The 21,638-nt window shown below is 43.4% G+C and overlaps 1 protein-coding gene across 1 annotated transcript in view; it reads left to right on the top strand.

Moving 5' to 3' along the window:
• The window catches only part of TMEM240 (transmembrane protein 240), a 66,473-nt gene that overhangs the window by 26,931 nt on the left and 17,904 nt on the right, over positions 1-21,638 (top strand). The window contains exon 3 of the mRNA XM_040428064.1: positions 21,149-21,357. Coding sequence (XP_040283998.1) covers positions 21,149-21,357 — 209 coding nt within the window. The remainder of the gene's footprint in view (positions 1-21,148; positions 21,358-21,638) is intronic.

Below are 21,638 nucleotides of genomic sequence, written 5' to 3'. Positions count from 1 at the left end.
CAATGTAGAGCTCTAAGAGAAAATGTTCCAGAATTGTTCTGTTTTTTATTTTTATTTTTATAATTTTTTTAAGAATACCAGTGTTCACTAAAATACACGTCACGTCACCTCTTTAAAAGGATCTCCTCCATTAAGTAGAATTGCACATATTTTCTTGTAGGACTCGGTAGCTCTGGGGTTTAGATAAAACCTCTCATTACCAGCCTCGTGTGCAGTAATGACGTTTCGTGTGCCATCGATGGATAACATGACTACTAGGCTGCTTTGGGACCGTCTGTCCCTTTACAATTACATTATGCATTACTTTCTGTAGCAGTGTCCTCTCTAAGGATACCAGTCTGCCATGCCGCAGGCAGGGTCACGCTCTTATCTCCAGGAGACACCAGTAGTGTTCAGCGCTGGTGGTGATGCATCCGGCACTGAACCTAGGCAAAGCCAAGAGCTTTCCTTGACCCTGAACCCATATCTACTAACCATGCACAGATCGGGGCCCCTCAAAGTCTGTTGACGCCACTTGGCAATGCTTTTTATGGAGGGTCCCTTTCACTGTTTAGATTGTTCAACCTGACTGCAGATATTCACACTGCCTCATCAGCATTATAGGGGTATTCCTATCATAGACAATGGGGGCATATCGCTAGGATATGCCCCTATTGTCTGATAGGTGCGGGTCCCACCCCTGGGACCCACACCTATCTTGTAAATGGAGCCTTGAAAGTCATGGAGGGTGCACCGTGCATGCCCTCCATTCATTTTTATAGGGCCGCCAAAAATAGCTGTGTTGAGCCGAAATGTTGCGTCCTGCGTGGGTGAATAAATCTTTTTCCTTTTTACATGTGGGAGTGCTGCCTTTTTGCTAATTTTGAGCGCTGGCTCGGCTATTTCCTTAAAAATTTATGGAAGCGTTGGCTGTTGAAGCACAATGCGCCCTCCGTGACTTTCAAAGCTCTGTTCACGAGATAGGTGCGAGTTCCAGAGGTGGGACCTGCACTCATCAAACAATAGGGGCATATCTTAGCGATGTGACCCCATTGTCTGAGATGGGAATACCCCTTTAATGAGATTGCGCACTGATAATGTTAGGTATTCCCTATGGATTTTATTATACATAGGTTTATGTATAAACATATAAACCTATAATGTTGTTGAACAAACAATAAAAGAATGCCCAATGTATTCAAAAAATATATATACTTTATTTAATTATAATAAACATATCATGATTACTGAAATATTAGAGATAACAAGAAAAGAATATGAAGAGTCAGCAGAAAAACCGGATGCCGCAATCCACTGGCCAGTGTCTCTGCTACCCGCCAACAGATGGATCACATGTCAAGTATGCCAATAATATGCAGCAGGGTGATTCACAATACAATAGCACATAAAATATGACTTATCAAATGTTAGTTAATGTGATCGTCGCCCTGGTGCATAACCGCCAGATGAATCTCAGCCACTAGAGTCTAGCAGTGCAAAGGATGAAAATAAAAATATATGTAGAGCCCTCACATGAGTGAGACCACACACACCAAGCCTTGTTATAAAGGATATGAGGGAGCTCATCTGTGGATAGCAGATAAAAATTTAAGGCATACCATGAGACACGATGGAGGGTCAGGGACAGGCTAGGAACCTCGACGCACGTTTCACCTCAGCTTCGTCAGGAGGTAAATGAAAGTGTGACCATAACCCCCTATTTGTATCCACCATGTAGCTCCAGGGCATATGATCGTGATAGGTAATTACAACAGCTGATACTCCATGCCTGATGATGCACGCCGAGTACATCATGGCGACGCCGCACTCGTCAGGAGGAGGGGTGGAACGCAAGCTGTGCGCTCCAGCCCGCCTCCCAAGGAGACGTAGCGGCGTCCCCACGTGACCCGGCACACAGCGCATCACAGCATATCACTGCATCAGACTATCCGATCAAAGGGATGTCCGAACTATATCTAATATATTAACCCCAGTCCTTCGCACTGGGGAGCCCTGTATGGAGGACCTACATAGGGGATATCAATTATTCAGAGGGCGTTAGTGGGGAGCTGAATACATCTAGGCATAAATACCATTAAGAGAGGATGGATATACAACATCGCGGTTATTGCGGAGCTGAATACATCTGAATACATTTAAGCATAAATACTATTAAAGGAAAGTAAATACATAATATCACAATTATCTTATAACATATCATTCGGCACTATAAATATACCATAATTTGACCAAAAGACATGATATCACATTGATATAATCATGATACAAGAAGTATTATAGATGAATACCGTACATGATCATGAGAGCATAAATGGCATAAAAAATACATCATATACACTAGATAATCACACATATCATGATTGTATCCTACTATCCTCAAACCCCAATATCAAAAAATAAAAAATACATGATAATTTTTTTTTTTACATAACAGACAATAGTGATTGATTGCTTAGTACATGAAGAACTAATACAGAGAATATATTTAATAATATCATAGTGAAAATATCATAATTGATAATTTTGGTGCGGAGCAAAACCGAATTAGCAAAAACAAGGTGGTCATGCTGCCAGCCCGCACGGATCGGCAGTACATATCCTCCCATATAAAGTGCTACGTGCATAAAAATGATAAACAACAAAAATACTAAAATAATTCTCCTTAATCATTTAAATGAAAGAAAGTTGTATCGCCAGTGTGACTGGGGCAGCAATGCCCTAACATCATAAATCACATCAGCGATACAATACCCATAGTGTAATTAGGATACCAAATACATAACAGTGACACCAGGCCCACAAATACATAATGGTGACAAAGTGTATCAGGTACAAATCATGAATATAAAGGTCCGTCTTAATATTTCCATGGTAGTCCATCTCCATGTTCACAATGTATATGGTTGATCATCTCTCTCCTCACAACTCTCCAGTCATCACATTATATGGCCACACAGAAAACTGTATAAGTAAAGAAACAGTTAAAATCACTGAAAAAATCAACATAGAAACTTAACTAAATAAAGGATTTGAAACTCAATGCCTCATTCAATCCGTGAGGAGTCACAGTGTTGAGCAGAACCATCCATTTTGTTTCTTCTTGGAGGAGACAACGTTTTATGTTGCCCCCCTAATCCCCAGTCGTACACGGTCAATCCCTTTAAAAGAGATACCTCTAGGGTTACAGTTATGGGCTTCCCTAAAGTCTTTCGACAGTGGTTTCAGTTTTTTAAGTTTGTCATATTCAGTGATCTCAGCGGCCGCCTTAATATCACGAATATGCTCCAAAACTCTCGTCTTGAGTGCCCTTGTGGTCATCCCAATGTAGATCCTTAAGATTTTTGGCTCTCTTCCAGGTGACCAATGGTCTCTCAGAAATAACATTCTTTAGGTCCCTGTCAGTTCGAAGGACCTGCCAGTGTCTTTGGAGAATATCCTGCAATTGTCTCCATTGAGCATTAAAGTTGGTAATAAATCTAGGGAAACCATGATCTCTTTCTTTTTTGCGGGGAGAGTAATTTAACAAGTTATCCCTGGAAGAGTTCTTAGCCCTAATATATCCCTACCTAATCACTTTCTTACTATAACCCCTCTCCAGGAATCTTCTCGATAGATCCTCTGCCTCTCGCTCAAAACTGGCCTCACTGGAGCATATCCGCCTAGCCCTACAGAATTGACCAGTGGGTATAGCACGCGAAACCCGTGGGTGATGTGAGGAAGAGGAGAATAGCAATGAGTTGGTGGCAGTGGGTTTCCTATGTATATCAAAACCCAGGAAGCCCTCATTCTCCACAGTGATCGCAAGGTCTAAAAAATCTACACGATCCCTACTGTAAATCCACGTAAGTTTGATGTTCTGATCATTCAAGTTGAGATCGTGTAGAAACCCCTCCAAGTGTGACGTCGAGCCCTGCCAGATAAACAAAACGTCATCTATATACCTCGACCACGAGACCACAGCGTCGTGACCCTCCAAATTCAAGACTCTCTCTCTTTCCCACAGCCCCAGGAACACATTAGCATATGAGGGCGCACAAGTCGCCCCCATAGCCATTCCCCGGAGCTGTAGGAAGTAGCGATCTTTAAACGTAAACGCATTATGTTTCAATGCGAATTCTAATAATGTCATGACCAAGTCAATTAAATCTCTATCCAAGTTGGTTGTTTCCAAAAAGAATCACGACGCACGTAGTCCGTGGTCGTGGCAGATAGACGTATACAGGGACTCGACGTCGCACGTGACCAAGAGCATATCACTGTCCAAATGCATCCCACTGAGTCTCTTAAGGACATCGGTGGTGTCACGAACAATGGAGGGTAAGGTCTCACACAGATAGTCTCACACAAACCCCCAATCCCAGATACTATGGGTCTCCCTGATGGTACTCTAGAGTCTTTGTGTACCTTAGGGAGTAAGTAAAATGTGGGGAGGACTGGAAAATCTGTAACCAGGCCCTCCCACATTTTAGCACTGATTATGCCACTCTCATATGCACTCCTAAGTATTCCGTCCAATTCCAGTTTGTATTGTATCGTGGGATTGCAGTCCATTTTCTGGTAACAGGACCCATCCCCTAATTGGCAGAACACCTCCTTTTCATACATTCGCACCGGCCAGACCACAGCATTGCCCCCCTTGTCTGCAGGTTTAATAATGACATCTTTCATATTCTTAAGTTCTTTAAATGCAAGCCGTAAATCTTTGCTTAAATTGTCATGAGATCTAATATCACCTAGTTTTTCTAGGTCTTGTTTGACCAACTTAACAAATATGTCAACTGCTGGGCAAGATGTCGTGGGGGCCAATGTTGGGAACGGCGGTGCAAATGTATGGGGAATCTGGACGTATCCGATTCTTGTTCGTCTAATAGCGATTGGAGATCATTCAGGGTTTGTATTTCTAGAGGAGAGAGGTCAGAATGATCATCACCCCTACTAAAATACTTCTTAAAACACAGTTTTCTTGCGAAGAGTTCCAAGTCCCGCACCGACAGGAAAAAAAATATGTATAAACATATAGCCATAGAGCGGTATATTAAAATAAGGCATTTCTAATTTTGATCTTAAAGTAGATTAACAAATATGTTTAAAAAAAAGTAACAAAAATAATTGTTAAAAAATGCAAAAATAAGACAATAGACATAACTATTGAAATAAAAGGGGTTGTCCAGTACTTTTAGGCTTCTTGCCTACGAACGTATGCCCTCCGAGATATGCGGGCCATATGTCCCGGAGCGGCATTGATCGTGCGCACGGGAGCGCACAGCATCATAGATTACAATAATGCTATGCACGTCGGCCCGCCCGCGGGGCTATTGTCCCGCACTCATATGATCATATGAGTGTGGGACAATAGCCCCACGAGCGGCCCGACGTGCACAGCATCATTGTAATCTATGATGCTGTGCGCTCCCGTGCGCATGATCAATGCCGCTCCGGGACATATGGCCCGCATATCTCGGAGGGCATACGGTCGTGTGCAAGAGGCCTTATATTGATGGATTATCCTTAGGATCTCAGGCGTTCTATACCCCACACCCCGCTGATCAGCTGTTCTGTAGGATCTCTGATGCAGGAACTGCTCAGCTCCATCCATTGTGTAGTGGCTGGAGCTGGTTACTGCAGCGCTGCTTCCATTGTAATTAATATGAGCTACACTGCAGTAACCAGCTCTGTCCACTACACAATGGATGGAGCTGAGCAGTTCCTGCATCAGAGATCCTACAGAACAGCTGATCGGTGGAGGTACTGGGTGTCTGACCCCCGAAATCAGTATCAAAGTACTGGACAACCCCAGGACAAAACATAATATTTTATTTATGAAGATCATAAAGGCGTAAAAACAACACAAAAAACAATGGAGAAATCATTATTGCTTCCAGCATATATTCCAATAGAAATAAAATGCTAATTTATAGGCCCAAAATCATGGTACTTAAAAAAAACTTTTACTGAATCTGGTTATACGTTTAGTACCTCTTAAAGGGGTTGTCTCACTTCAGTAAATGGCATTTATCATGTAGACAAAGTTAATAGAAGGTTCTTACATGTGATTGTCTATATTGCCTCCTTTGCTGGCTCGATTTATTTTATTATGGGACTGTGGGAACACCGTATCATGGCTGTGGACCCATTCATTTGAATGGGTCCACAATCCAGAAGGTGTGGTTCGGAACGGAGGCACGGAACCCCGCGGAAACACTACGGAGTGCTTCTGGGAGGTTTCTCTCTGTGCCTCCACACTGCAAAAAAATAGAACATGTATTTTTTTTTCTAGTCCAGACAGGTCACGGGCCTATTCAAGTTGACTGGGTCTGGATCCGTCTGCGACAACCACATGGATGGTGCTCGTTCATTGGGGACTGCAAATTGCGGTCCCCAATGTACGGAACGGCCAGCACATGTTCGTGTGCATGAGGCCTAACATTGTGGGCACCACATTACATGGAGATTTTGCAGAGCTAAAATATTGCCATGGCATCATGAGGACATGAGGTCTTACCTTAAGGCCTCTTTCACACTACAGTATGTCCATTTCAGTGTTTTGCGTTCCGTTTTTAACGGATCCGTTGTTCCGTTTTTTTGGTTCCGTTGTGTTTCCGTTTCCGTTCCGTCGTTCCGTTCCGTTTTTCCGTATGGCATATACAGTATACAGTAATTACATAGAGAAAATTGGGCTGGGCATAACATTTTCAATAGATGGTTCAGAAAAAAACGGAATGGAAACGGAAGACATACGGATGCATTTCCGTATGTGTTCCGTTTTTTTTTGCGGACCCATTGACTTTAATGGAGCCACGGAACGTGATTTGCGGCCAAATATAGGACATGTTCTATCTTTCAACGGAACGGAAAAACGGAAATACGGAAACGGAATGCATACGGAACACATTCCGTTTTTTTTGCGGAACCATTGAAATGAATGGGTCCGTATACGGACCGTATACGGACCGCAAAAAACGGACCGCAAAACGGAAAAAAAAAAACGGTAGTGTGAAAGAGGCCTAAAGGGCAGGGGCGTAGCTGAAGGCACATGGGCCCTGGTGCAAGAGTTCAGCTTGGGGCCCCCTTCCCTCAGTGCTTTGGGACCAGGGGCAGGTAAGTACATAGCCTTCGAGCTGCTTGAGGCAAAAATTGGAACGCCCCCCCCCCCCCCTGCCAAATTCTTGACCCTAAGGCCTCTTGCACACGACCATATGGCTTTTTCAGTATTTTGCGGTCCACAAAAGCGGATCTGCGAAAAATACGTATGACGTCTGTGTGCATTCCGTTTTTTGCGGAACGGAACATCTGGCCCCTGATAGAACAGTACTATCCGTTATGCGGACAATATCTTTGAACGGAAATACAGAAACGGGAGTCATACGGAGTACCTTCCGTATTTTTTGGTTGCGGATCCATTGAAATGAATAGTTCTGTATACTGAAAAAAAAATGTTCGTGTGCAAGAGGCCTAACCCCTTCCCTCCAGCCAGAGGTGTAACTTGACCAGCATGCGCTTTCTATAATGATGGTGGCTTCTTATGCGGCAGAAGGGTCTTTGGCCCCCCTCAGGCCTCTGCACCCCCTGTAGCTACGCCCCTGTTAAAGGGGTTGTCAAAAACAAAAATTGCAGGGCGGCTAGGGAGAGGGAACGCCTTCTCTGGATCTGTAATTTCATATTATCTGGCTGGTCTGTCTTCAGCACTTGCCGTTACTGGAACACATCTAATATTTAGTAGAGGGTGCATTCAGAACAGGATCTATATTGAACACCTGCTTTCCAGTGCAGCAGCCCCATCTCTGCAATCTGTCGGCCCGCTGTGTGCTCTGCGCTTCTAGTCTCTAGTTAAACAGAGGCTTCTGCCTGTGCAGGTGTGTCACATTCACTCATTTCTAAATGGTGTCTGCTTGATGATCTGCTCAGCCGTGCAGCTCTTTGTTTACAGCAAACATTTGTATGTTCCCAGCATTTCTGCCAAGACCTAATACTAATCCCCGTCTGATTGACAGCCCTGCTATCTCCGCATAACCCTCGCTACCTGTGGAGGGATCTTGCTGCAGTGTGGCGGGGAGGTTGCAGCCATGGATGCAGCACTCTGTGCCATTAATCCCCTGCTGAGCAGCTGCGGAGAGACACTGCAATGGAGACTTCGCCTATAGAAATACACCGCCAGACGGATCAAGTAAAAAATCATACTATACAGCTGTACTCCTGCTACCATACGCTGCAATGTTTCAATTTATTTTGTGTAAATTATGTTTTAATTTATTATGTTTAAATACATACATACTATTAAACTGTGCTCAAGTATCAACATACAGTAACCAAATAACAGATCCATATATAAAGTAATCGAATAACTATATAATGTATGAATAAGTACATACAACCATACAGTGCTCAAATATACAGTGACCTAAACAGCTCCATACACAGGTTATAGTTACTAAATATAAGATATAGTTATAGATACAGCGAGGAACAGCAGTATTTGAACACCCTGCGATTTTGCAAGTTCTCCCACTTAGAGATCATGGAGGGGTCTAACATTAACATTGTAGATGCAATTCCCACTCAGAAACAGAATAAATAAAAAAATCTGGAAATCACATTGTATTTAAAGAATTTATTTGTCTTGCACTGCTGAAAATAAGTATTTGAACACCTGAGAAAATCTGTGTTAATATTTGGTACAGAAGCCTTTGTTTGCAATTACAGAGGTCAAACATTTCCTGTAGTTCTTGACCAGGTTTGCACACACTGCAACAGGGATTTTGGCCCGCTCCTCCACACAGATCTCATCTAGATCTGTCAGGTTTCAGCTTCCTCCAAAGATGTTCTATTGGATTTAGGTCTGGAGACTGGCTAGGCCACTCCAGAACCTTGATATGCTTCTTACGGAGCCACTCCTTGGTTATCCTGGCTGTGTGCTTCGGGTTGTTGTCATGTTGGAAGACCCAGCCACGACCCATCTTCAATGCTCTAAATGAGGGAAGGAGGTTGTTGCTCAAAATCTCACAATAAATGGCCCCATTCATCCTCTCCTTAATACAGTGCAGTCGTCCTGTCCCTTTTGCAGAAAAGCACCCCCAAAGCATGATGTTACCACCCCCATGCTTCACAGTATGGATGGTGTTCTTGGGATGCAACTCATCCTTCTTTTTCCTTCAAACACGACGAGTGAAGTTTAGACCAAAAAGTTCTACTTTGGTCTCATCTGACCACATGACTTTCTCCCATGTGTCCTCTGGATCATCCAGATGGTCATTGGCAAACTTCAGACTGGCCTGGACATGTGATGACCTGAGCAGGGGAACCTTCCGTGCAATGCATGATTTGAAACCATGACGACGTAGTGTTCTACCGACAGTGACCTTTGAAACTGTGGTCCCAGCTCTCTTCATGTCATTGACCAGCTCCTCGCTTGTAGTTCTGGGATGATTCCTCACCTTTCTTATCATCCGCGATACCCCACGAGGTGAGATCTTGCATGGAGCCCCAGTCCGATGGAGACTGACAGTCATCTTTAGCCTATTCTATTTTCTAACAATTGCTCCAACAGTTGATCTATTTTCACCAAGCTGCTTGGCAATTGCCCCGTAGCCCTTTCCAGCCTTGTGGAGGTCCACAATTTTGTCTCTGGTGTCTTTTGACAGCTCTTTGGTCTTGCCCATTGTAGTAGTTGGCGTCTGACTGACTGTGGGGTGGACAGGTGTCTTTAAAGAGCTCAGACAGGTGCTACTAAGTTAGATTAATGAGTGAAGTAGAGGTGGACTTTTTAAAGGCACAGTAACAGGTCTTTGAGAGCCAGAATTCTCAGGTGTTAAAATACTTATGTTCAGCAGTGCAAGGCACAAAAATACCAAACTTTACATTGGCAAAATAATACTGCTATACAATTTCAATTAAGAGCACAGTTCCACATAGTGGAGGCAGCATGTGGCCGAAAGAATACCCCCCACATGTGGGAGACATGATTTTCAGAGTGATTGCTTGTGGCCGTATGATTTTGTAGGTAGTACTGAATTGTACCTGAAAAACCACGTAGCCATTAACTTTATTGTTAATGGGCACACGGTTTTGTGGATAAAGCTGCAGTATAACCAGCAAAATTGTGCAGCCAATTACCTGACTGTACCCTAGGATTTGCTGTAGATACAAGCATCAGGTGCCAGTTCCTCCGAGACGCCCCCTCATAAGCTTCAAAACTTTAAAATAAGGCCCTTTCCATGTGCTGCTTTATGCATCACACCCTAATATTCAGGTACAGGAGGGCCCGGCGCTTGTTGACCCCTTACATAGACGAAGAAGGCACTCTCTGACTGGACCCAATCTTCTCATGGGTTCATACACTTGTCTCATCTCCTGTGGTGGTCTCAAGGTAGTCAAGCATGGCCTCTGCATGGGGAGGAGTGATCACTGCTGCAAACCCTCGTCCTCAGAGATTCATTGAGTGCCGGCAGCAGATCCCAGCGAACATTGGGCCAAATTTGTCATAGCCTGGTGGTGTGCACTGAGCTATATCAACGAGGTGCTCTGGCGGATGCTGTGCCTGATTTATGATGAGGCATACGCCTCGTTATAGATTACGTGCAGCATTCGGCAGTCCGTGCACCAGAACTGCCTGCCTGGCATAGAATTTTGTGTTCTTCTATGTCAGAAAACTGGCGTAGAATATGATAAATGTGCCGGGGCTAGCGGCCCTGGCTCCTCCTCACCTTCTCCACCCTCTGGAAAGGCTGGCAGAGAAAAGGTACTTGCGCAAACATTTTTGCAGAAGTGCAGTTGAAAAAGTCGCAAACGTAAAATTTGCTAGATTTTCATGCCAGGTTGGAGTATACAAATGATAAATGTGACCCATTGAATTTCGGTGTGATCACCAGACGAATGAACATTTGTTTATTTATCGGTTGATCACATTTACACAGGGCAACAACCAGGAATGAATGTTCCTAGGAATGCTCCTTCCTGATAATTGCACCAATTCTTAGCCCATGTAAGGCTATTATGTTGCCTGATTTTTAGGAAGATTGAGCACTGATCAACAATGAACGAGTTGATCGGCGCTCGTTTGCTTTGACCCGATGCAAAGTTTACGGAGGCAGAATGATCGCTACCACATTTATTCCTCCCCCATTCAGTTGAAGTCACCATAAGGTCACACAAGGAGATGTACTGCCGGTAAGCATGCATCTTTCATTCCAAATAAAATATGCAACCAGCTGACAAACGAGCGGTTGATCGCTGGCACGATTACAAGTGCCAATTATACTCCAAAAATGTCCTCCCTTTCCCCCGGGATCAGACAGAGAAAGGGATTACCTTACCTCTCCTCACCCCCAGCTTCTCTTGGGAACTATGGGTCGCCTATTCACAACGGCGCCTGCTGCACCCCCCTATAGTTACGCCTCTGGGTAATAGTTAAATCTTCCCTTTATTATTTTATAGGGGGATATGAACCAGGACAGCACACAATTGTGATACCTCTTGGCGCAAACACGACTCCAGTGGATAATATTAAAAAATTGTATTTATTTTTATTTATTTTAAGAACAACATAATATATATAATATTTTATATTATTTATTATATATTATTATATATATATGATTATATTATATATATTATGTTGTTCTTTTAGACTTGAAAAAGGAGTATATTTACTCTGAAACGCGTTGTCCCCCTAAACATAAATAAAAAAAGAATTTAATTTTATCCACTGGAGTCGTGTTTGCGCCAAGAGGTATCACAATTGTGTACTGTCCTGGTACATATCCCCCTATTGAACCTCACATCACTCCTCTGGAGAATTGGCCCCTCCACCCACGAGGATTGAGAGATACCGGCAGCACCGACCCACTGATCCAACAAGTGTGGTGCCTTTGATGCACAACACACAAAGGTGAGCACATTAATTGGCACCCTTCGTGTGTGATTCACCTCACTATTTCATATTATCCTATGAGCGCCTTTCCCCCTTTTTTCGCCACATATACCTTTATTATTTTATATTACTGTTACTGTTTACGTTTTATAACACTGCTGTATAGTAGACATAGATTTCATGTACACACATGGTCTACCACTAGGGGAGCTGTGTCAGGGAGACCCTCGTTGCATAGATGATCTCAGTGATGAATCTGGGATTTCCCTTCTAGAAGTGTGGTGTTGGTCACAATCAAAGTAAAAAAAAAACATTTAACATTTGATCGCCTTTCACTCCCCATTATCAGAATGTGACAATTATGTCCTTGGTAGTAAAAGGGTTACAATTTTTAAAGAGAAACTGTCAGCTCTTCTTGTTTGTTTTATTAAATACTTGTATTCCCGTATGAAATATGTGCGAGATCTGGATGGCATTCATCCTGGTCTTGCAGGCTTGTCAGCGGGATGCGAGAACCACAGTGAACACTGACATAGAGGCAGAGTAGTAGGAGAGAAGGTTCTGGGCTGATGTATGTAGGCCCTGTCCACATCTGGGCTGATGTATGTAGGCCCTGTCCACATCTGGGCTGATGTATGTAGGCCCTGTCCACATCTGGGCTGATGTATGTAGGCCCTGTCCACATCTGGGCTGGAGACAGGAGTCTTCGTTACAAATTCTGTAGTTTATGATGCAAAGCATTTTTCCTGATAAACCAATGGACACCGTCACCTTGGAGGTACTAGACAGACCCCATTATAAGTCAATGGGCCTGACAGGAGTCACTGGTTTTTGCTATGTGACAGATCTGTCATTGCGACGTGGTTACCATTTATGGTGGAAATGGAAAGCGAATCGCAGATGTGAGCAGAGCATTATATGGATGTGCATGCTCCTGAAACAGTCAACTGTATAATTTGCTCTAGATTCTTTCCCTTTTTGGATGACAGGGAAACGGGCACAATTTGTTGTGTCTAGCCTCCAGTTAGTAACAAAGCAGTGGGGGAGGGCTCCTGCTGCATCCGTTGCCTTACAGCCAGAGACAGGTCTAGGCTAAGGTTTATGAGAAGAATGGTGGAGGGATGGCTGATCTCCTAGGATATATAGAGCAGTTTTTATTGGAATCTAAGGAGAGGAATATATTTTGGGAGAAATAACCAAGATTAGTAAAAAAAATTCAACCAGTTCAAGATGGAGCCATTTTCCCCACTCATGACCAGACACATTTTTGTGGGTTCAAAACAACTTTTTTTGTTCAGTTGCTTAAATAATTTTTTTGTCCTTTATTGGTGATGCATGGTGCTTTATTTTAGTAGTTATGTTTTTATTTTTCATATTATAAACTGCTCGTTTCCATGTTTACGACCACCCTGCAATCTATCAGTGGTGGTCTTGCTTGCACACTATAGCAGAAAGCGTCAGCCACTGTGGTGGCCGGGACTGTGGTAGAGCACATAGGCTAGTGCTTTTTCTTATAGTGTGCAAACACGACCACCTCTGCTGGATTGCTGGGTGGTCGTAACCATGGAAATTGGCAGTGTATAATGTGATGGAAAAATGAATCCAGCCAGCAAATGAGGCAATATGGACAATCACAATCCATGAGTAAGTGCCTTGTATTAAGTTTCTCTAGAAGATAAATGCTATTTGCTGAAGTGAAACAGCCCTTTAAGATATTTGACGGTCCTTCCATCATTGGGTATGAAGAGCTTCAAAAAATTAGGACAAAAAATCACCTATTAAATGATCCAAGGTGACTAACCTTTACACCATTACATATATTTAACACTGCTAAAGGTGGAATATGACTTTGTTAAAACATAACTTTTAATGAAAAGAATGAGAATAAATGGTGCAACATTACAAAGCAGGGTTCTAAACATAAATCACAATAGTAATTGCCAGCAGTATGGAAGAGATCAATTGCATATTACTAGACCTATAGATGCAGTCAATGCACAAGGTTTATGATAGAATATAATCAATTCCACAGTATGGTCACAAAATAGGGGTGCACTTAGCGGGTGAAGCTGCAGATGATGAGAGCAGGTGTTGACAATTTCCCAGTTATACCCTAAAATGATAGTGTGGGATAGGATCTAGTTACATCCTGCCTGACAAACACAGAACACCCGCCCTGATAGGGGTGACACGTCTGGAACCTGACCCTAGAACGGCCAGGTCCCTAAGTTGTCCCTATTTACACCTCTCCCAACACATGGTGTTTCATCCCATGAATTGGGAATTATCAGGGGAAGAAAAGATGCCTCACCTACAAAAAGTACTCAAAAGACAGAGACAATGGGACTCTCATGTAGATACCAAAGAATGTGTAGAATAAGCCACGGCACTCCAAAGGGATCCAATCAATATCTTTATTACACCTAGTGCAGCAACGTTTCAACCTAATGGTCTTTATCAAGCTCCCCCTTACTCTCATGTAGATGCTCAGAGAGACCATTAGAACCCTCCCAAAAGGACATATATATAGGGGGTTCATTAGAGAGCCTAAAGCCAGTGGGCTAGGCTAATGAAAAAAGGAACTGCAGGGCATGAAACGCGTATCACCTAGATCACCTAAGGACAATGGGCAAGGCTGGTAATAAGGCGAAGTAATGTTAATACCCTCTCACCATTGGTGGTACTAGTGGTAGTTGCAAGCAGTCGCCTTGTTTTCTTCTCCTGATAATTCCAAATTCATGGGATGAAACACTGTGTGTTGGGAGAGGTGTAATTAGGGACAACTTAGGGACTTGGCCGTTCTAGGGTCAGGTTCCAGACGGGGTTGCCCCTATCAGGGCGGGTGCTCTCTGTTTGTCAGGCAGGATGTAACTAGACCCTATCCCCCACTATCCTTTTAGGGTATAACTGAGAAAGTGTCAACACCTGCTCTCATCATCCGCAGCTGTCATGATCAGTGTGGTGGAAAAACTCCACACTAAACACAGGAGGGAAGTAAACTAGGGAAGGAACAGGTCACCTCCTAAACAATCCTAATCCGGGCCCTAATTACTTATCAATATGCATAGACCTTGAAGGAAGAAATATTCATATGCTGGATACCTAGGCCCTTATATCCCTATAACACCCTGGAATAAGATTAGAACCAGAGACAACCCATTCCTCCCCAGATGGACGAATGAAAGTCTCTGTCTCAGGTCCAGATACAAACAACAGGGAATATAACAAACACAAAACAATAAGAAAAGACAAGACTTATGTGAAAGTAGAAAGCTGGCAACTCCAGAAGCACTACAGAGTACAACCGACCAGCTAGTTAGAAGGCAGAAAGAAAATCTATAAACCGCACCTCCTAGAGTGAGAAGCAGCTACTTATGGGAAAAGTAAATTACGTCCGTGACAGTGCCCCCTCTTCTACGGGTGACCTCCGGGCACCCAGGACCGACCTTATCCAGGTGAGATCTATGAAAGGCATTCACTAAACGATTGGCATTAACGTCGGATGCCGGCACCCACATCCTCTCCTCCGGTCCATTACCTTTCCAGTGGACAAGATATTGAAGGGATCCACGGAGAACTCGAGAGTCAACTATTTTCGCAATCTCAAATTCCAAATTACCGTCCACCATGACCAGAGCGGGTGGCATGGAAGATGGCTGTAAAGGTTCCACATATTTTTTCAACAAAGACCTATGGAACAAATTATAAATTTTCAGGGCCTGAGGAAGGTCAAGACGAAAAGCTACAGGATTAATAATGGCCGTGATCTTATATGGGCCAATGAGCATTGGACCCAACTTCCAGGAAGGTATCTTCAACTTAATGTTTCTTGTGGACAGCCACACAGAATCACCCACACTCCGGTCTGGACCATTCATATGTTTCCTGTCAGCCACACGTTCATATTTGTTGCCCATATTTTTCAAGTTATTTAGAATTTTTTGCCATATCGAGGACAATGATGACGAAAAACATTCTTCCTCAGGGATACCAGAAGTATTAGAACCAGAAAATGTGCCAAACTGCGGGTGACATCCATAGGCCCCAAAAAACGACGACTCACCAGTGGACTCCTGACTACGATTGTTTATGGCAAACTCTGCCAAAGACAAAAAGGAAGACCACTCCTCCTCCTGGTTCTCAGATACAAAACATCTGAAGTAAGTCTCCAGACTCTGATTAGTGCGCTTTGTCTGTCCGTTCGACTGAGGATGAAAAGCCGAAGAAAAGGACAGTTGAATTCCCAGACAAGTACAGAACGCCTTCCAGAATCTGGAAACAAACGATCTGAGACCAACGTCAGAGGGAATGCCATGAAGTTTCACAATGTTGTCAACAAATACCTGTGCAAGGGTTTTAGCATTAGGTAGGCCTGTTAATGCAATAAAATGTACCATTTTACTAAAGCGATCAACTACCACCAGAATAACTGTCTTTCCTGAAGAATTAGGTAGGTCAGTGATAAAGTCCATGGATACATGAGTCCATGGTCTGGACGGAATGGGTAATGGAAGTAAAAATCCAGAAGGTCGAGTATGTGTCACCTTGGCACGTGCACAGGTAGTACAGGCTGACACATAGTCCTTAACACACTTACGCCACCCCGGCCACCAGATTCTACGAAATATGAGGTTGGCAGTGGACCTACTCCCAGGATGTCCTGTAAGAACCGTACAATGATGTTCCTCCAACACCTTGTGATGCAATCTCAGTGGCACAAATAGTTTCCCAGAGGGACACGAGTCTGGTACGTCTCCCTGAGCCTCTAACACCTTCACCTTAAGGTCAGGGTAGAGGGCGGATATCATCACCCCTTTAGACAGTATGGGACTCAGGTTTTCAAAATCAGCACCTCCAGGGAAACTACGTGACAAGGCGTCCGCCTTGACATTCTTAATCCCAGGACGATAGGTGACAGTGAAATTGAATCTGGTGAAAAACAGGGTCCATCTGGCTTGTCTTGGGTTCAGTCGTTTTGTCGACTCCAGATAAGCCAGATTTTTGTGATCAGTAAATACCGAATTCGGATAAATCGCCCCTTCCAACCAATGACGCCATTCCTCAAAAGCCAATTTAATGGCCAGCAACTCTCTGTTACCCACATCATAATTTTTCTCAGCGGATAGTTTTCTCGAGAAAAATGCACATGGTCGCCATTTATCAGCTGATGGGCCCTGTGACAAAACTGCTCCTACCCCCACCTTGGATGCGTCCACTTCCACAATAAATGGTTGTGACACATCTGGCTGCACCAATATGGGAGCAGAAGAGAAGCCTTAATCGCAGAAAAGGTTTGCAACGCCGAATCAGACCATACAGAGACATCCGTCCCTTTCTTAGTCATGTCCATTAAGGATTTTTTCTATTGTCGAATAATTCTTAATATATTTTCGGTAATAGTTGGTGAATCCTAAAAACCGCATAAGAGCCTTCAGATTTTCGGGTCGATCCCAGTCCAATGCAGCACAGACTTTCTCAGGATCCATTCGAAAACCCGAAGATGACAGCAGGTAGCCCAAGAACTGCACCTTGTGTACCGCAAAAACACATTTCTCTAATTTTGCAAACAATTTATTATCCCTTAGAATCTGTAACACCTGTCTCACATGATTCTGATGTGTTTCCATGTCAGGAGAATAAATAAGAATGTCATCCAAATACACAATCACAAACCTCCCCACCAGGTGATGAAAGATGTCATTCACAAAATGTTGGAAGACCGCCGGGGCATTGGTCAACATGAAAGGCATGACCAGGTTTCCAAAGTGCCCCTGAGGAGTATTAAAAGCCGTCGTCCATCCATCCCCTTTCTTGATCCTAACCAGATTATATGCCCCCCTTAAGTCCAACTTGGAGAACACCTTGGCATCAATAATCTGGTTAAACAAATCGGGAATCAAAGGAAGAGGGTAAGGATCACGGATAGTAATCTGATTGAGTTCACGAAAATCCAGACCTGGCCGAAGACCTCCATCTTTTTTTTTTTACAAAAAAGAACCCTGCAGCCACTGGAGACTTGGAAGGTCTTATGTGCCCTTTCTTCAAACTCTCGGCAATATATTCTCTCATGGCCTGCCTTTCAGGCTCAGAAAGATTATACAACCTAGATTTTGTCAATTTAGCCCCGGGAGTAAGATTGACAGGGCAATCATATTACCGATGGGAAGGTAAATCCTGACATGCACTCTCAGAAAACACATCGGCAAACTCGGAGGGTACAGCCTTAGTAGTAACCACAGAAAAGGATGTATTGAGACAATTATCAATGCAATAGTCCCCCCAATCCAGAATCTGCCTAGCTTGCCAATCGATAGTTGGATTATGCATGGCAATCCACGGTAAACACAGAACCATAGGTGCAGGGAAACCTTCCAATACAAAACATGAGATAACTTATTGATGAAAGTCACCCACTCTTAATCTAATATCATGCAAAACTTGCGACAAGCACCTCTGAGTAAGAGGGGCAGAATCAATAGCAAATACAGGAATGTCTTTTTTTAATGTGTTGGTGATAGCCCGTGCATGCAGACAAACTGAGCATCAATCAGGTTCACCCCGACCCCACACTTTTTGACTCTAGCAACACCTCGTCAGGAGAAATCGGGTACTACCAGCAAAGGACAAATGCACATTCTCTAACTCCCCACTCACACCTCCGATAGTCAGATGGGATTTAGACGCCCCTTTTGGTTTTTGTTTTTGCCGCTGAATGCTTGGACATATATTGACAAAATGTCTCCTTTGACTGCAGAAAAAACATACTCCCTGCTTGCGACTCCTACTTTTGCTTGGGTTCATCCCCAGATATAAGCTCAGGAGTCTCTTCACCCAAAGAGTCAAAGGAATACGGTACCTTAGATCTCTCTCTCAGGCGTCTATCAATACGTACAGCCAAAGACATAGCGGCTTCCAAAGACTCAGGATTCTCATGAAAGGTCAAAGCGTCCTTCAGCCTTTCAGATAATCCCTGACAAAACTGGCTACGGAGAGCTTGATCGTTCCACTCAGTATCCGTAGCCCACCTCCTAAATTCGGAACAATAGATCTCTGCCGAACACTCTCCCTGATGCAGGCTGCGTAATTTAATCTCGGCCAAGAAGGTTCTGTCTGGGTCATTATAGATGAGACCTAAAGCTCCGAAAAATGCATCTACTGATCGGAGAGACTGTGATCCGGTCGGCAGAGAAAAAGACCAAGACTGGGCGTCCCCTTTAAGCAACAAAATAATCACACCCACTCTCTGGCTCTCGTCCCCAGATGAGTGTGGACGCAACTTAAAGTACCATTTGCACGCTTCCCTGAACCAAATAAAATTATCACTCCCCCTCCCCCCCGGGAGAGCAACTTTAGGTTCAGGACAGGTCAGGTAACCACTACTAGGATCAGCCAACTGTGGTCTCTGTATCTGTGAGACTGTCGTGCGTACGTCATCCACCTCCAGAGACAGCCCCTGTAGCTGTCCGGTCAGTGCAGCGATAACATCCATGGCCGAACTGATACAGACAACAAAATGACGGTTATTCGGCGGTTTATAATGTCACGATCAGTGTGGGGGAAAAACTCCACACTAAACACAGGAGGGAAGGGGAACAGTAACTGGGCCTGGAAACTAGGGAAGAAACAGATCACCTCCTAAACAACTCTAATCCGGGCCCTAACTACCTATGAATATGAATAGACCTTGAAGGTAGGAATATTCATATGCTGGATACCTAGCCCTTATATCCTTATAAGGCTCTGGAATGAGGTTAGGACCAGAGACAACCCATTCCTCCCCAGATGGACAAATAGAAGTCTCTGTCTCACGCCCAGATACAAACAACAGGGAATATAACAAACACAAAACAATAAGAAAAGACAAGATGTATCTGAAAGTAGAAAACTGGCAACTCCAGAAGCCCCACAGAGTACAACCGACCAGCTAGTTAGAAGGCAGAAATAAAATCTATAATCCGCACCTCCAAGAGTGAGAAGCGGCTACTTATAGGAAAAGTAAATTACCAACAAGCAACACCTGAAGCAAGCGGTGTGGCATTCACCAAAACACAGACACAATAAGATCCACAGTGAACTTGTCAATTTAACCCACGAGTTGCCAGTCTCTTCAATCTCCTGGTACCTGCCACGGGAACGTACGTGACAGCAGCTTCACCGGCTAAGTGCACCCCTATTTTGTGACCATACTGTGGAATTGATTATATTCTATCAAAAACCTTGTGCATTGACTGCATCTACAGGTCAACTCTACAGGACTGGTAATATGCAATTAATCTCTTCCATACTGTTGGCAATTACTATTGTGATTTATGTTTAGAATCCTGCTTTTTAATGTTGCACCATTTATTTTAATTATTTTCATTAAAAGTTATGTTTTAACAATGTCATATCCCACCATACGTAGTGTTAAATACATCATTGGGTATGTAATCCAAACTTGCCAGAAACATAGTTATAGGCCATATATACGGTCTTAGGCAGTCTCTGTGAAGTAATATTGAAGGGGTTGTCCAGCCCCTTTTAAGTGATGGCCTATCCTCAGGATCGGTGGGGGTCCGTTAACCTGCACCCCCACTGATCAGCTCTTCTGTGTTGTGGAAGTCAGTACAGTAATCATTGGAGGCCAAGATATCCTGCTCAGAAATTATTTATAAGTCCTTGATCGCAATACAGTGTTGAGAGGACCAACCAAATTTTATTAAAAGTTGTCCTCTAGGAGCGGTGGTCTTCTCAAAGAAGATGGCCCTCTATGCTTAATATATGGTGGAACTGAAAATCTGTCACAGGAAATCTAGTCAGGACAAGGGATGGTCTTCTCAAATAGTTGGTCTTTTGGAGAAGTTTCATTGTACCTGCATCATTAATGCCACATTGTACGCTTTACTTTTGTCTTTCTAGTTTTTGAGAACTAGTGCCATACTTTACTGCATATCAGTGTTATCTTCTATTGGGTAAGTAGCTTGACGGTTAAGTGAAATTTCTCACAACAGGCTTTTTATGACTTTATGAGTCAGAAACTTTTCCCATTGATTTCAGTGATGGGCGGCTAAAAACTGATCATATTTGTAATAGAACCAAAGTCTTTGGGTCTAGTTGAGGTCCCAACCACTGAACCTCTCAACATAACCCATACGTCATCTCTTATTGAAATGATTTAAAAGTCTTTCATGGGAAAACCCATTTCCAAGTTCTTCTCATTTAGCTCATTGAGTAATAAGACATGTTTCATTCTATCCTGTTCTAACTATGGACTTTTCTTTGTCACCTCAACCACTCTCTCAGGTACCACGTTCACTATGTCATCCCGTACGACGGAGACCAGTCAGTGGTGGACTCATCAGAGAATTACTTTGTCACCGACAATGTAACTAAGCAGGAGATTGACCTGATGCTGGGACTCTTGTTAGGATTTTGTATAAGCTGGTTCTTGGTCTGGATGGATGGGGTTCTACATTATGCTGTAAGAGCATGGAGGACCAGTAGACGATATGGTAAGTACATGGTTTACACATTGTTTCCAAAAACACATGTTATCTATGAACTGACCCCCTGGCAGCCATTTAGTAGACTGGACTACCATCACCAAAGCGGGAGAGACTAGACTTCTGCATAACTTATATTTAGCCATTATGATCCCTTACACCTTCAAATTTTCTAGCATATCTCACTTTCTTGTGGCAGAGTGATTTGGTTGCATTCAATGTGTGGGTCACAGTTATACAGATTTAAAACACTAATCCATCAAGAACAAGCTATTGCATTTTCCTGCTGT

This window comes from Bufo bufo, chromosome 1 (genome assembly GCF_905171765.1).
Source record: "Bufo bufo chromosome 1, aBufBuf1.1, whole genome shotgun sequence".
Lineage (NCBI taxonomy): Eukaryota > Metazoa > Chordata > Amphibia > Anura > Bufonidae > Bufo > Bufo bufo.
This window is presented reverse-complemented; position numbering and strand designations above follow the sequence as displayed.